Genomic DNA, 17,232 nt, shown 5'->3' on the forward strand with positions numbered 1-17,232 from the left:
TACTCAGGCCTCTCACTGTTGTGGCCTCTCCCGTTGCGGAGCACAGGCTCCGGACGCGCAGGCTCAGCGGCCATGGCTCACGGGCCCAGCCGTTTCACGGCACATGGGATCCTCCCAGACCGGGGCACGAACCCGTGTTCCCTGCATCGTCAGGCGGACTCTCAACCACTGCGCCACCAGGGAAGGGAAGCCCTGTCTTCAGGTATTTTTGAGTGAGTGCCGAGGAAGAAGATGGTGAGATAGTCCCTGTCCTCAGCGAGCTCACCGTGTGTGTCAGGGTTTAGCCACATGAGTAGAAGACAGTTGCTGGGATCCCTTCCCTTGGTGCTCCTTTGCCACAGGGATGAACCCGAAACATCCATTTCTTTTTTTTAAATTAATTTTTATTGGAGTATAGTTGCTTTACAATGCTGTATTAGTTCCAGGTGTACAGCAGAGTGAATCAGTTATACATATACATATATCCACTCTCTTCTGGACCGAAGCATCCATTTCTTTCAAGGGCTTCCACGGTCTGCCTTTTCCAGCCCTCTAACCTCGGTATGATAATGATGATTATGAAGGAGAACCAATGGGGAGGGCTGGTCTTACTGTATGCCAGGCATTGTTCTCAGCCTACTATTTAATATCCTCATTTAATAATGAGGAACAGAGAGGTTAATTTACTTGCTCAAGGTCACACAGGAAGTGGCCGAGTCTGGATTTGAGCCCAGGCAGCTTGTTTTCACAGCCTAACCTGACCCCCATGAGGTCATGCCCCTCACACTCCTGTCAAATTGGGTGTCCTTGTCAACAATTTCCGTGGGCCTGGCTTTGCATTTCCCCACTTCTGGGACTTTGTTCAAATCAGTCCTTTTCTAAAAGGCTTTTACTCCCTCTCCACTTCTAGAAATTCTGCCCGTCCTCCAGGAAGCTTCCTTTGTTCACTTCAAGTGAAATAGGTTTGAAAGCAAACCTATTCATTTTCTTTATTGCCGGGTTGGTTGTAGCTCTCTCATATGGCATCACTTCTTGTGATGGGGGCCATGTGATGGGGTGGAGAGAACAGAATCTTTGGAACCAGACAGGCCTGAGTTCAAATCCCAGCTTTGTGGTTAAGGGTCAGATTTCCTCTGTGAGGTAACAGCACCTGTCTGGCAGAGTTATTGGTGAGGATTGAGATTATTAAAGCATCTGGTGTCCTCCTGGCCAGTAGTGGGAGCTCAGGAGGTGACAGCAATGATTTCTTGTGGGCATATTTTATTTCTTCAGAGCGTAAGCTCCTGGAAGGTGGGGGCCTGGCCTTGTCCTGGCCTCCCAGCCTGGGAAGGGACCAGACAAGTAGTGCCCGGTCAGGATTTGATGATGCTGCTGGGAGTTCTTTGTGGTATGGACCTGGCTCTGGGGTGCCCTTGGATGAAATGTGCTCTGCCTCTGTCTGGCCCACATAGTTGAGCTTGGAGGGGGCGCACTGTGGACTCTGAAGGGAGGCTTCCAGGAGGAAAGGATATTGGAGCTCAGTCTTCCACACTGGGAGGATTCACAGCTGGTGGGAAAGGGTGTCTTAGGAGTGGTGATGGGGCATGCAAGCTCTGGTTAGCTATGTGCGCCAGGCTGTCCGATGGAATGGAGGACTTTCTCTCCTGAGTGTCTGTGGAATCTGCCCTCCACACAGCACCTTAGCTGCTTCTTACCTTTATAAAGCAGTTCTTTCCTGCCTGAAAGATCTAGATCAGTTGTCACCTCCTGTAAGTTCTCTGATGGTCCAGGCTGGATCGTGCTTGTCTCCTCTGTGATGGGTCCTCCCTCAACATCCGATGCTGCCTCTGTCACAGCGCTGTCGTGTAGTTGTCTTTTGGGTCCACCGTCCCCACTCAGCTGTGAACTCACTGGGGCAGGCCCCTCATTCATCTCTGTGTCCTCAGTGTCGGGCACAGGCACCCGGGAGGAGGACTGTAAATATTTAACATGAATTACCAGTGAGATGGAAAGGAAGAAACATTTGGGTCATGTAGGAGATGCCAGGCTCTGATATTTGAACTTAATTTTGTACGATTGATGGGTTTTGACCTAGGGAGTACCATTTCAAAAGAGGCTTCTTACGTGGTGGCCGAGTACAGCGGGGTCAGTGAGGGGAGGGGACTGAAGGCGGGTCCATCAGTTACAAGCCTGTCCTGCATCGTGATTCTCGTGCTTGTTCAGCTATGTATCGGATAACTAGATGTCTCTTTATTTGGAAAGATGAAACCCCCCCACTGCCACATACTCCACAGCTTTTTAGGTGTAGCAATAAGATTTGCCTGAGAGATGGGAGAGTGTTTCCATGACGTGCTTCCTAAGCTTCTGGAATAGCCTGACAGATGGTACCCTCTCACCTGTGTGAAGGCAGATTCCACCAAGAAATTCAATGCATCAGTTGTACTGACGATCTCCCTATGAGTCCCACAGTAACAATTTGTCACTTGGTTTTAAAGAACTCTGTGGTGGAAGCGAAACGAGTGGAGTACAGTTGTTGAGTCATTACAAGCTCCCCAAAGCATCTCTAGTTTGAAGAAGGGGAGCCCAGGGTTGCTGGTGGCATCCGGGTCATGGACTCCTTCTGTGGTCGTGGACTTTGTTAGGAATCGAGGCGAGTTTTTTTTGCTGGTTTTAAGATGAGTTTACGGTTAAGTGAGCCAGAATGCTTGAAGCCTGTGCTGGGCCAGTTGTAGTCCCTGAGGCACGTGCGTCTCTACGACGGTGAATGTGAAGCAGATGTTGCGTCATTGCTTGCTTGCCTAGTACGTGTAGAGCCCTGAGCTCTTTGGAAGGCTAGGCTGGGGCAGATGGCCCATCCTTAGGGTCTAAGGGCCAGAATCGTATCATTAACTGAACATTAGTAAGCAGCCCTGTGCAGGTGTGAGAGGAAAACGCCAAGTGGGGTCTTCTTCTAAGGTACACTCGTCCATATGCCCGTTCATGTGGGACTTGGAATGTCAGGGTCTTGGAATCTGACCGGTCAGGGGTATCAGATGTAGATTTCCCCCCCTTGAGGTGGGATGCAGAGGACAGAGAGGGGGAGCCCTTGAGAGCATCCCCTGGGGTGGAGGCCTGTCAACCTCTCCCTACCTCTTGGGGAGTCCAGATATCACACCAGTTTCGGTCGCGATGGAACCAGAGGATGGAGATAGAGATTTGTGGTGGGGCAGCTGTGAGAATGTCTCCATTGCCCTTGCTTCACCGAAGCAGTAAAGTAGGTGAGAGTGGGAAGTGGGGAGAGTGGGAGAGTGGGAACATTGGACCTCCTGGATTTCACGTCTTTACCTTCAAACGGAGATCCGGACACTGTGCCCGTAGGGTTGTTGTGAGGCCCGAAGGAGACGGTGGCTACCGAGGAACCGCCCTCAGCACCCATTCCCGGAGCCCGTGCGCCCTGCGTGGTGCCTGGTGCCCAGGGCCCGGCCCGGTGGGCGGAGAGGGAGCCCTGGCAGCCACCCAGCTGGCCTGGGGAGCTTGTAGGTGGGAACCACAAGATACAGAGCAGATGTGCGTGTCTCCCGTGATCTTTTCCTCCGCACTGTGGTGTTTGAGAACTTTTCCTTTTATGAGTAGTTTTGAAAACGGTAGGTGTGGGTGCAGTTTAATTATAGCCTCATCTTTCCACCGCTGCCGTAGGAGGCTTGTTTTTCCTTTAGCCACACGTTCGTTTCTTCAACGAGCTCCTCCCTGTCTGCAGTTTCCAGCGTTCTGAAGTATCTTTTAACTAAAGTTGTTCATCTCTGAAATCTGGGCTCACGTGTTCCTTTCAAACAGCGCGTGATGACACGCAGGGGGCGCAGAGCATTGTCCCCGACTGCGTTCTGAGCCACTTATTTTGTTTTCTTTTGTCATTTCTCCTAGTCATTCCCCCTGCTGCAGGCACCAGCTTTTTTAGCTGCACTCACAGCCTCATTGTCCTAGGAATCCCACTTCTGAGAGCCTTTCCAGAGGAGAGAGTTTCAGTGTAGATAGAGCTGTATGCACAAAGATGTTTATTTTATTTATTTCTTAAAAGTGAAAAATTGGAGAGGGCCTAGACGTCAGCTAGGGAACTGGCAGAAACCGGACCACGTCCACCTCCAAGGGAATATTCACCTACTCATTAAACACGCCGTTACTAAGGCAAATTTGGTAAGTGAAATGCTCATAATAAAGGCCAAAGTGAAAAATTAAGTCGTGATACAGTATCACCCATGTCAAAATGCGTGGAAGAAAGAATGGAAGGAAAGCCAGCAACACGTCTGTGGTGGGTACCTGGAGGGTAGCGATCTTAGAGAATGAAGAAAAGCCTGCACCCAGCAGCGCCTGTGTGGTTGCTTTTTAGATTCAGTGCCGCCACCTTCCTCCTGGAACTAGCGCCAGAGCAGTGTGATAAAGGAGGAGTCTAGAGTCTGAGTGTGGTATTCCTGGTAATCCTACTTTAAATATCCGGGACTGTTATGAAGAGTGTTTAAACAAATGGATGAGGAAGAAATTGTTAGGGAGCACTTTTTTTTCTTTTTTTTTTTTTTAATGTTTTCCTTCTTGATGTTATCTCTGCTTCCAGGAAATTCAGGTGAAGTGGAAATGAACACCCAGAAGGAGCTGAGAGAGAGGTGAGCGTGTGGCATTTTGGTAAGAAGACTTTACGGGTTAGGTTTGTCGGCCAGCGTTCTGAGTGTTCTGCTCCCTGCTGTTCTGTTAGTTTCCTACGTCTTGTAAATAAAGCAAAAACACCTGTGAAACTGACACTGGTCATACAAAGCCAGAAGTTCATGCCGTATGTCCCGCAGCCTTCGTTCATTTGCATTAGGTTTGCTCCTGGCGTTTCTGTTGGGTGATTTGACCCAGATGACACATTCCTTCTGTTGGCTCCTGGATACTTGCAGGATGAATTCCACACTCCTGAGCCCGACCCATCTTTCCTTTTCATTCATGTACCCCATGCTCCAGTCTTAATATTCCTTTTGATTGTTCTCCAGACCATGCCTGTACACAAGCGGTACACTGCCTTCTTCTGCTTGTAATTTAAAAATCCTTCGTCGGAGCCAGTTCACATGGAAACGGACCTTGCTCTCCCCGACACCCCCATCTCTCCACTGCATCCCAGCATCAGTGATCCTTCCTATAGCAGTTGGCACATAATTACACTATAGCACTTACCACATGGTATTATAATATTTTCTGCATTTATCTTTCCGTGCCCAGGATTCCTTGAAAGAGGTAAGGAGACAGCATTAACTAGGTATGGTATGTGCCAGCTGCTGCCCTAGGCATTCACATCCGTTATTTCTGACCCTACAAGGTGAGCATTATTGTTCCCGGTTTAGGATGAGGACCCTGAGGGTCAGAGTTGCATACTTGCCATTAAGAGGCAGAACTGGGATTTGAACTTGAATCTGTTATGCTCCAACACCTGGGCTCTTATTGTTATTGCACATTGCCTTTTGAGGGCAAAGACTTCTTTAATATCTGCACGCCTGCTCTAGCCCCAGCTATCTGGCATGTGGTTGGAACTTTTTTAAAATGTTCATGGAATAAATGGATTGCAAACACTCTTAGCTTGCCTCTGTGGCCAGCTGGAAACGTCAGGGTCTCACCCCTCCTCTGTTGACTTGTTCAAGGTTCTGACTGTCGTTAGTGCCATTGATGTTTCCCTCATCTTTGGAGCTGCGACCCTTTGGACTCCTGGGGGCAAAATAAAGAAATAAAGACCAGTCTGGGGTGCAGAGTTTTAGATTTTACTGACATCATGAAGGCCGCCAGCATCGTTAGAGTGGGCAGGCAGGGAGCTATCACAGCTCACTGGAGGGCATTTTATTCAGGGCTTCTGTAAGTTTAGAAGAAACTTTCCTCTCCCCCTGCAGTATTCTCAAGACCCCTCCCAGTTCAACCCTCCACTTCCGTCCTGATAATAACGGTGGGTCATGTCCCACCGGCAGGCTGCGGAGAGGGCAGTAAGGGCCTCCCCGAGTGGAGATGGTCTTCGCTGAGGTCTGAAGCACGAGGCTCCGGGGCGTGGCTTGTTGGAAGAGTGTCCCCCCTCGAGGTGACGGAGACACGACCCCTTTGAGCTGCGTGGGTGGTGCATGGAACGTGAGGCTAGAGAGGCAGGCAGGGCTGCCTTGGGCTGGTCCTCAGGTACTGCCTAAAGAGCCCAAATCCTGTTCTACAGGGAGAGGGGAGTCTCTGAAGGAGAGTAAGCTGGGACTAGGCATGATCAGATTGGCCATTTTGAAAGCTGACCGTGGTTGCTTGGAGAATGGCAGGGAGCTTCTTTCGGCCTTCCTCAGCCACGGGTCACCCCTCCCTTTCTGGCAGGTTTGTTTCTGTTCCTTCTGTTCTGTTGTTTTCAGCTATAGGCTTAGTGCTCACGCTAATTAAATGGGTGCCCTCGGCCCCTTCTGCACTTTGCAAGGCAGCAGCAAGCCATCGCATCCATCACGCTGTCTGAGCACAGTTGCATCTGCTGTTTACCTGTTAATGAATGCGTTGCAGCTTTAGAGTCCTTTGCTCTTGTCTGAGCTCATGAATAATGAGACAAGAAGTAATAGGAAAAAGTGGGAGAAAAAAGAGCTTAAATTAAGGAGCTTATCTGTAATGGGGATTCACATGGGCTCTTCACAGAGTTCAGGGTGGTTTTCCTCCCGGCTTAGGTGGCCCTTGGGTAACACAGGTCACTAACCAGATGATTGCCTCAATGGTGATACCGGAATCTGCTTGCGGACTGTGAGGGTTTTGAGGTTTTTAAACCCGTAAGTCCACCTCGTGGGTTTGGGTTGCCCCCCCCCCCGCCCCCACATTCTCCTGGGGCCTTGGAGCCAGACAGACGTGGATTCAGATGTGTGCTCTGCCACATACAAGCTGTGAGACTGTGGGCAAGGTTCTGATGCGCCTCCGTCCCCACAGCTCTAAATGAGGATGGTCCTTCCTACCTCAGAGGGATTCTGTGAGGACTAGGACGACAGTCTGCGTAAAATGCCTGGTACAGAGCATCCAGTTGATAAGCAGCTGCCACTGACTCATGCCCTCTCTCAGGGTCCCTCCACTACCAGCCAGATGGTGGCTCCCCCTCCTTCAGTGCCTCCAAATCAAGCCCACTGAGCCCTTTTTTGGTTTGTTTTTAGAATATCCTTGCTAAAAAATGCTCTAGGGAAACAAAAACCCTCCAGAACACCATTGCAAATGTGGGTAAATTACAAAGAGCCAGTCATCTTAAGTGTTCTTAAGTCATGGTCCTGGTTTGGGATCTTAGTGTGGAAAACGATTTCTGTTTCAATCCCAATGGTCAAGGACTGAGGAAGACAACTTAAGCTACCAACACATTCTCCCTGAGTCTCCTGCGCCCTCAGCCTCACGCGCGCTGTCCGACTGTCACATGCTGTCCGACTGTGAAATGTCCGAGAAGTCCTCCTCCTTACGAGACCAGAAGCAAGACAGCGAGACCGAGAAGACTTCGGTCCTGTCAAACAACGTTTCTCAAGGTAAGCCAAGCTTCACTGAGCGTCGTAAACCTAGCCAAAGTTTCCTGCTTTGAACGATAATTTGCTGTCTTGCCTTCATACTAAAGCAGAGTACAGTGACAGTTGAATAGTTACCGGGTGAGAGGAGATCCTGCGAGGGCCCAGGCCCATTGTTCAGAGTTATCATTTATCACCGGGGAAAGCTACGGTTGTTGAAAGTGTTGGAGATTGGGAAAAAGTCATTTTTATTTTTTAATGATGATGTGTTATATGACTTGCCATTCCTTCTCTGGCAGGCTGGAAAGCACTGGGGTTATGGATCAGGTCTAGGTCTGGTCCATTTCTTGCTGTCTCTTTCGAGCTCTTCCTAAGGTGGTGTCACTTTGAGGACCGTTGCTTTGAACTGTACAGGGGCCCGAGAGTACCTAACCCCCTGTTTGGAGATTTTGAATTCAATAAACCTGCTGTGTTTCTCTTTAGTGTGACCCTTGGCCCTTTCCGTCAGCCCCTTGTCCTGCCTCTGGGCACGGAGCCGTGGGCTCAGTTGGCAGAATCAGCCTCCCGTGACCCCACCTGCCTCTGAGCTCCCCTTTACCCCTTCTGTGTTTGCAGTCTTGATTGCCTCCTGTTGGGCATTAGGTAGGGCTTACTGTTCATAAGTTCAAGAACTAGTATAGACCAGAACAGACAGACCTTTTCCAGTAAAAGGCTGGATACTATGTACCTTAGGCTTTGCAGAGCATATGGTCTCCATTGCAGTTACTCAGTCGTGCTGTCGCAGCATAATGCAGCTGTAGAAAATACGTAAATGCATGAGTGTGGGTATGTTTCAATAAAACTTTATTTACCAAAACAGGTGGTGGGTGGATTTGACATAGGGGCCATAGTTTTCTGAGCCCTGGTATAGCCTCTGGACCTCAGCTGACATCCTCTGGTCTCTCCTTTTTCCAGTGGGTTGTTTGCAAGGTGCCCAGAATGGACCCAGGGAACAAATCAGACACCTCCCTGCTAAAAACTCTTTGTTGACACCGGATCACGTTAGAACCAGGGTTTCAAATTTTTTAAATCTATTTTTTTAGCAGCAGAAATCCCCCCTCCCTTTTTTTTTTCAGATAAAACTGAATATATATAAAAGATACACATTTTTTCCAAAGGAGTGGAGCCTTTATCCCCAGTGGCGCCTCCGAGGCTCCTTTAGGATACGCAGGGGCCAGGGGAGCACGGTTTGGAATCATACCTAGAGCATGAAGTGTACACGTTTGATGTAACTCAGGTATCAGCCGGGGTCCTCCAGTAACCAGCTACCTAGATGTGCTTTCTTTGGATCCCTGGCCGTATCCCTCTGCAGTTTCTGTGAGTTTCTGTGTACTTGGTTTCTCTCAGTTATTTCTGGCTCTACTCTCTGCCTTCTCCTGCTTTGGGTTAGACCATGAATTGTTTCCCTGGCCCTTGTGCTGCCTCGTGCTGCCTCCTGCTGCCCGAGACCACTCCCACAGGGTCTTTGTGGGAGGAGCAGACTGAGGTGCCAGGGACTAGAGGGGCGGGGTTTACAATGCAGCAAGCCTGATCATTGACGGGATATTTGTGATCCCTGTTTTTTAAGACCTTCCCGCTACGGTGGTACCAGGCACTTCCTCTTTCTCCCCCAGCCTGCCCTCCTTTTTTTCACTCTAGACCCCGTCCGCCACCCCAGCCTTGGTTTATTTCCAGTGTAGAACTGTCTTTTACTTCTTATTCCTCTGAGGACCTATGACCTTGGGCTTCTCAAGTGGATTATCAGGCACTTTCCTGAATGGGGACGGTGCTCTCTGGAGCTGTCCTAATTAACCCACTGTTAGCTTTTTTGGGTTTGTTTCTCTTCAGACTTTTGGTCTCTGCATCTGTTTTTCCTTTTGTCATGCTTATAATCTGAGCAGAAAGAGAATTTAGTACTTGTCCTTTTTTCACTTAGCATTATATCATAAGTTTTCCAACGTGTTACATAACATCATTTTCAGTGGCTTTGGAATTGTCCGTTGAATGACTGAACTGCAGTTTTCCTTATGTTCCCCTGTTGCTGAACATTTAAGTCATTTTCTAAAATTTCACAATTGTGAACAGTGCTGCAGGGAGTATCTTTGACTATAAAGCTTTCTCCTTATTCTAGGGCATTTTCTTAACCCAGATTCTATAAATTGGAACTACTAGGCAAAAGATACTTATACTGACGTTTTTGGTGGCTGCTTCTTGCAGGATTTATGGGTTTAAAGAGTCGGCGTTTGTCAGAAGGGTATTATTGTAAGAGGGACAGATATTTTTCTCCTGTGTTAAGACGAGTATAGTATTTCTTTCTGCCTAGTTAGGGCTGCATAATTAACAAGCGGTGTCCAATTCGACCGGGAGTGTTTCCTTAAGGCCAAGGGATGATTCCAGCTTCCATCCAGTCTCAGTAGAAGATGTGTTGTACCGATCGCTGCTGAGGGTTTTTGCCGCAGAAGCCGGCAGTATGTGACGTGGATAAACCAGGAAGGAAGGCTGCAGTCAGAACAGATAAGTTCCTGACTCACTGAGACCTGACTGGCCGCTGGAAGATTTGCAGGGCAGCAAGGCAGGAAGGGGAGGTGTGTTGCTGTCCTGCATCAGTTTATTGCAGGCGGGGTCCACAGACAGTCCGCCAAATGACTTGCTGCACTCCTGGCATTAATAGGAGATAGCTGAGGATCTGGGAATTAAGTCATCTCATAAACATTCAAATTCATGGCAGAATTACTATTAGGAAAAGATCTGTAACACTGTGATACTTTTAAATGAAAGTCATTTTGCAGGAATTGAAACTGGGTCATAACACTAGTATAATGTTTTAAAACAAACATTACCAAGACAAAACCGAGTATCCCCCCTAATGGATGAATTAAAGACATTAGTTTTGCCTTTGGATACTTAATGTGATTATGCTGTAAACACTGATACTAGAAACCTACCTCTGGACTGGAACTGCACTTCCTCCTTTCTCTGTTACACTGAGATGTGGCAGAGGCCGAGAAAATAAAAGCATGCTCATTTTAGAAGATTCAGAAAATTTAAATTTCTATATATTGTTAAATATTACATTAAGATATAGTATTAAAGTTTTGAGACGCCTAAGATCTACCACCTAAAGGCAACCTCTGTTAATATTTAGGTGTATTTCCTTCTTTTGCATATATGTGTCTTTCCTGTCTGCAGATTTTTAAACAGAGTTGTGATTATGCCGAATAACCCATTTTGTATCTGTATTTTTTCATGATATTATATGGTCTTCATAATATAATTTTAATAGCTGTGTAACACTGCATCATAAGGGATGTAAAGCAGTTAATTTAATCATTTGCGTTATTTTCAGTTCTGACTGTTACAAATAGTGCTAAGATGAACCTTTCCAAACATTCTGACAAATGATTGTCAGCATCTCCGGTGATCTCTTTAAATAGATTCCTAGAAGTAGAATTATTTGGTAAAAATACATTGGGAAGAACCTTTCTAAGGCTAATGACAAAAATAGTCCCCAGAGTCATACACGTTTATACTCGTGCCAACAGGATGTATTCCTGGAGAGCACCCTTCTTACCATTCTCACTAGTGTTGGGATTATTGTTTTGCTTTGTTTTTAAGTCTTGAATTAGTAAGTGATAAATGGTTAACATACTCCTCTCAAAGGATTAGTCTCAAAAATATCTGAGTTCGTTATGAAGGTGGCTTAATCAACTCTCAGGCAATTCAGGCGAACTTGAAAGTGATCTTTTAGTTTCCCCGAAAGGAAGATTTTAAATTAATATTTGATATTTAGAAGAATAAAAGGCTGTATTAGAGTTAACATTAAAATTGTATGGTGTGTAATTTTTCCATGTGATATAAAGTATCTTCTTTGTAGAGGGCTGCAGAGAATCATCACAGACTGGCTGTGGGCTGTGGGCAGTAGCTCTGCCTCCCCAGGCCTAAGGAAGACTCCCTTCACATATCCAGTACTATTTAGAATTTCAAGATCACTGCGTAGTCTATAAATTATTCAGCTTGTTGGGGGCTTCAGACTTTAAATTAAAAATGTCCTCCTCCCTGTAGACTTACTAATGGAACATATACAAGAAATTCGAAGTTTGAGAAAACGTTTAGAAGAATCTATTAAAACAAATGAGAAGCTACGGAGACAGCTGGAGCGACAAGGCTCTGCAATTGACCAAGGTAAGGTGGACCCTTCCCGAAGGGCGGTGAGGGCTTCCTTTGTGGCGCATTTGCCTGGACAAGCGCTCTGTGTATTGGGAAGAGCTTTGGACTTGTGGCCAGAGAGATTTCAGTTCAAATCCTGACTTTGCTGTTTACTTCACCTTGCTGACTCTCAGTTACAGTAATTTATCTGTTAAATGAGGATAATAATTCCCGCTTTATTCCGGTGGCGATGAGAATTAAGTGCGCTAACTTAAGCGGAGTGTCCCATAGTCCCTGGTGCAGACAAGTACTTCATAAATGTTCATTTCCTGGTCATTGGAGGAGTCTGCCAGCCTCTGGCATCGTGAATTGTGGTTGCCTCCTCATTTGACTCTAGAAGCTGAAGCAAAATAGGTATGTTAAAATAAAACAAAGCAGTAGGCTTCCCTGGTGGCGCAGTGGTTGAGAGTCCGCCTGCCGATGCAGGGGACACGGGTCCGTGCCCCGGTCCGGGAAGATCCCACGTGCCGCGGAGCGGCTGGGCCCGTGAGCCATGGCTGCTGAGCCTGCGCGTCCGGAGCCTGTGCTCCGCAACGGGAGAGGCCACAACAGTGAGAGGCCCGCGTACCGCAAAAAAAAAAAAAGCAGTATTTTGTCTTCTTGTTAATAATGCATTTTGGCAATCTGGTAACTCCCACGTGCCAATCACGAGGTCCCCAGTGTTCTTACATAACCACAGTTAGCTCAGAATGGACTATTCTTCCATGAGAAGCTTAAAAATACATATTTTTTCCCATAGGCAAGACATTCATGTGGTTCAAAAATTAATATCACCATTCTATACCCATTAGTCCTGTTCTCCCTTCTCTCCTCCCACTTTTGTTAGTTTTCTTCTCTATCCTTACAGTCTTAATGCAGATACAGGTGTATATTCTTATTCTCTCCTTCACCTACCCGAAAGGTAGAATGCTTTATATCACTGCTCTGTTCCTTTTTTCATTGAATAATCTATTTTGGTCATCTTTCCTTGTTGCTCCAAAGAGAGTGTCCTCACTCTGGTCAGAATGTATCTTGAGAGCAGCTTTGTGCACCAGGAAAAGCCTGAGTTTGTTTGGGAGCTGGACTGGCCTGGGTAGGGACCCAGCTCTTCTGTTGATGAGCTTCATGACTTTGGGCAAGTCACCTCTCCCTTCCAGGCTTCATTACCTTACAAAACGGGGTCATTGTGAGATTAAGTGAGACAGTGTTATACATAGGGCCCTGCTCAGTGCCTCACCCAAGAGATGGTGGTTTTCTTCATCATCATCAGTTTTATTTTGTATAGCATTATTAGTTTAACATTGCAAAGCTCTAAGCTCTGCACCGGGTGGGGACACTAATGTCATTGCCATTTCTAGGAATGAGATAACCGAGTTCTAGAAAGATGTAGTCAGTGGCAGCACTTGCTTCTTTGGACCCCTAGTCACTGCTTTCTAGCCCATCATAGCCTTCAGCTTAGATGGACATCTTTTCAAAGTACCATATATGCTGTAGCTTGCAAGGTAAAGAGAAAGGTTCCATCTCTCGCTCCCTCCCTCCCCCTCTCCCCCCCCTCCCCCCTGCCACAAATATCCTAAGCTAAGCTACTCCAAACCTGTGGTTCTTTCCTAGAAAATGCCAGGATCTGTCTCATCTATGTACTTGTTGCAAATCTTTGACTTCCACAATGGGCTGCTGCAAGGTGCTTGCCTCCTTCTTCCATCTCTGACAATTCAAATCCAACCTCCATCACCCACCTTAAATCCCACTTCCTCCCCCCCCCTCCCCCCCACAAGCGGCATCCTCCCCCTCCTCCTCCTCACTCTCCCAGGGAAATTGATTAATCCGAGTTATTAGTCACATCAAACACAGGAAAGAAATACACGCCTGGGCCCATCACAGTCACTCTTGGTAATGCCTGAATTAGATTCATTCTGTTTTACATTTTCCCTGACAAATCCAATTATAGAATTATTTGGGGGCTCAAATGGCCACCAGCTACAGTGGAGCAGGCAATTGCTCTGGAGAGCAATTCACTCTGATGGGAAGGTTTACAAAAAGGCATTCATAAAGTATTTATGCTGGTGGGAAGACGTGCTGTTCTCACCATGTTGTCACAGTCCCTGAAAAGACAAAGAAATAATAGTGGTTCTGCCTCCCTCCTGCTGTGAAATGTTCATCTTGGGAGCAGGTTTGAGAAAGGCATGGCTCCTTGTAATGTTGAGGTGGAACATTGTTAAAAACTGTCATCTTATGTGTTACATCTTCTGGCTTGTCACCGGTTATACAAGCTTATAGTGATGATGTTCAGAGGAAAGATGGGCCTCATAGCATCCGAAGCGGACCCTGCTAGCTCAGACTTTGTCAGGAACTGTTCCTTGGCCTGATTATTCCTTTGAAAAGTGAGCACCTTAGCTGTGGTTGCAGGAGACTTCTTCTGTAGAATTGTTCCTGTTCATCCAGGTTTGCTCTTTGGTCCTCTTTTGGCTCCAGCCTGTCATCAGTGGTGTATTAACAAATGGTAATAGCAGTAACAATAACATCCATCCATCGTTTTCATTGAGTTAATAGAGGCTTTAGGGACGTTATGTGACGTGCCTGAGATCATGCAGCTACTAAGAAGCCGGAGCCATGGTTCAAACCCAGGTGTCTCTGGAAAGACACAAGAGTTCATAGGGGAGAGTGGAGGAGGATAGTGGGGAGAGATATATGTGAATAAAAAAAAAAAAAAGACATATGACATTGTAATCAGTGAATCGTTAGCATGAGAAAAAGGTAGTGCTTGTAGAGTGGAAAGAGAATGAACTCTGGCTTCCGGGAGACACAGTACCATACCTTCCTTAGAGGGAGTTTGAATATTACAGGTCATCAGTTGTGTATCAGGATGTTTTCAGCTGCAGATAACAGAATATGAGTAAAAACTGGTGTAAACAATGGGGATGTATGTCTTCGTACATAACAAGAAATCCAGAGGCAGGCGTTTCTAAGGCAGGTCTGAAGTCTGATTGATTGGCAGCAGGGCACGGGGTTAGTACCTGTGGCGGCTGCAGCATCCCTTCCTCTCAGGACAGGGTCCAGAGCAGGGAAAGAAGAGGGTGGCATGTGCTCCTGCCTGTCCTTTTTTCATCCGTGTGGAAAAGCTTTCCCAGAAGCTCCCAGCAGGCTTCTGTCAAGTTTCATCGACCAGAAGTGGCACATGACCGTGTTCTAGCCGTACTGGAAGAGCAGGTGTCTGGCGTTTGGGCTCTGCGGTGTGGTAGACTCCATCAGTAAGGAAGGCCGGGAAGCATCTGCCTGCCAAGTGTAGAAAATGCCTTGCACACAACAAGTGCTCTCCAGGGGTCGCTGTGAACATGAACATCATATATGGTGCAGCCGTAGAAAGTTCAGAGCACGGGCAGTGCTGAGGTGGCGTGTCAAGGGAGCTGCCCGGCCGGAGGGAGGGCTAGGATTTCAGGAGGTAGACAGTACCCGGGCAGGCATTTACAGATAAGGAGACCGATCAGAGTTTGTAAGTTTCCTCAGACCCAGGCTGTCTAGCTTTAGAGCCTGGTCTTTTTAGTCTACACTTCGGGGCAGTGGGTATGACCTACGGGTTGAAAGGTGAGTGTGATTTTGACAGGTGAGGAAGGTGATAGGCATTCTGGGCAAAGGGAATACCTCATCCTGTAAAGCCAGTGAGGTGTGTGGCCATGTGTGTGGTGTGCTCTTGGAGCACGCATGGCTCAGCTTGGCTGCGTTTGAGGGCACCAGGGTCTAGTGTGAGAGGGAGTGGGGTGCAGGCCTTGAGATTCGAGCTAAATAATAGAGATCTGAAGTTTGGACCTTGTGTTTGGTTGTGTGATTGTCTTTTGCCAATCACACAACCAAGCACAAATACGTGATGGTGGGGCCATCACGTATTTTTCAGCAGAAAAAAACCTGAACGGACCGTGTTTAGGATGATAAGCTCATTGGCAGAGGCAACGGGGCAAGGTATAAGGCTGAACTACAGGGGCAGAAAAGAGGGGGCCAGCGTCCGAGGCATTTTGGAGGAAGAGTCAGCAGTCATGATTGCCTGACTGGGCAGTGGAAGAGAGGCCTTTAGTCTGGCTCCCAGGTTTCTGGCTCCGGTTAGGGATAGAGGCGAGACCATCTACACTGGCAGGAAACAGGAGGGAGGGCGGGTTTGGAAGGGTTGGGGGGAAGGTGAAGAGTGGACCGGAGCCTCAGTGGAGAGGTCCCCTGAGGGTTTGGACCTCAGGAGAGAAATCGTGGAGGTTAAGACTGTCACCCGCCCCGCCAGCCTGGTTCCTCCTTTGTTCACCCCGAGGACGGGTAGGATGTGGGGAGTCCCCTCCGTCTCCTCATCTCCCTTTGGGCTCTGGTAGTACCTTAGATAGTTCACAGGAGTAGTTTTCATTGTGTGTTGTGTTTCCTCATTATTTAAAACTGTTTTCCAAAAAGTTCTGTCCATACGGGCCTGGAGACTATCTATAAATTACTATTTATGTGTGTTTTTATAGGTTCTTCAAACATTTTTGCTTATGGCTCAGAGCTACATAATTCTCTGACATCAGAAATATGTTTCCTGAGGAAGCAGAACGAGACCCTCAATACAATGCTCGCTAAAGGATCCAGAGGTAAAAACTAGAGGGGCCGTCTGCAGCCTGGAGCTCCACAGCCCTCTGTGGCGTGGAAAGAATGCAGGCGCTGGAGTGAGACCAAGTCCTGTGGCTCTGTGACTGTGGGCAGATCACTTAACCTCCCTGAACCTCAGTATGTTTTAGCTGTAAAATAGGAATGCCTCAGAGGGCTGTTGTGACAGCTAAGCACTGTAAAGCCCGCAGCATGGTGCCTCTGACAGGGGCTTAGTAAATGTTACTTTCTTTACTTGTCACCCTCCCCTCTGTGCAGCCCCCTCTCAGCTTGGCTTAGTTCACAATGGGAGAGAAGGGCTGGAAATATATTGCTCCCCAAATTTCAGAGATTTCCTAGTATCAGGAAAGTTTTTCCAGTATTTTAAAGATCGCTTCTTTTAATTCCTTCTGTTTGGAGCTTAACCCACAAAGAGCTTTCACTTAAAATGTTTCAACACTTAAAATGTTTCTGGAATGGCGTTATTGTTAGTCCTATTTTACAGGTAAGAAACTGAGGCCTGGGGAATTGACTGGCCTGCGGTCACAGAGCTAGAAGGTGGTGGAGCTGGAACTTGGGCCCGTTTATCCCACTTTCACTAGAGGATACTGATGCTGATTCTGGCTTAAGAGTTGAAACTGGGGCTTCTGCAGATATTCATTCATTCATTCATTCAGCAAACACTTCCTGGTTCCTCTTCTGTATCACAGCCTGTGTAGATTCTGATACAGAATTGAGCGAGACCCAGTTCCTTCCCTCAGGGGTTCATGGTCTGATGGGAGAGAAAGCCAGGCAACCCATGGCAGACCAGGGTGAGGATTAGCCGTGATAAAGGCTCAGGGAGCGCAGGACCCCGGAGAAAGCATCCTGACCCAGAGGAGGCTGGTCTTTAAGAGCTGAGTCTGGAGCATTAGTAGGGGTTAGCTGAGGGACCTAAGGTTTAGAAGAGCCAGGGCATTTTAAAGTTTTTTTTTTTTTTTTTTTTTTTTTTTTTTTT

General features: G+C 47.3%; 1 protein-coding gene across 2 annotated transcripts in view; it reads left to right on the forward strand.

Moving 5' to 3' along the window:
- The window catches only part of CDK5RAP2 (CDK5 regulatory subunit associated protein 2), a 186,840-nt gene that overhangs the window by 149,378 nt on the left and 20,230 nt on the right, over nucleotides 1-17,232 (forward strand). For both annotated transcript variants that reach the window (XM_007451495.1, XM_007451496.1), the window contains exons 26-29: nucleotides 4,544-4,592; nucleotides 7,270-7,460; nucleotides 11,517-11,636; nucleotides 16,124-16,240. In XM_007451495.1, the coding sequence (XP_007451557.1) occupies nucleotides 4,544-4,592; nucleotides 7,270-7,460; nucleotides 11,517-11,636; nucleotides 16,124-16,240 (477 nt within the window). The remainder of the gene's footprint in view (nucleotides 1-4,543; nucleotides 4,593-7,269; nucleotides 7,461-11,516; nucleotides 11,637-16,123; nucleotides 16,241-17,232) is intronic.

The sequence above is a fragment of the Lipotes vexillifer genome, unplaced genomic scaffold, assembly GCF_000442215.2.
Source record: "Lipotes vexillifer unplaced genomic scaffold, Lipotes_vexillifer_v1.1 scaffold588, whole genome shotgun sequence".
NCBI lineage: Eukaryota > Metazoa > Chordata > Mammalia > Artiodactyla > Lipotidae > Lipotes > Lipotes vexillifer.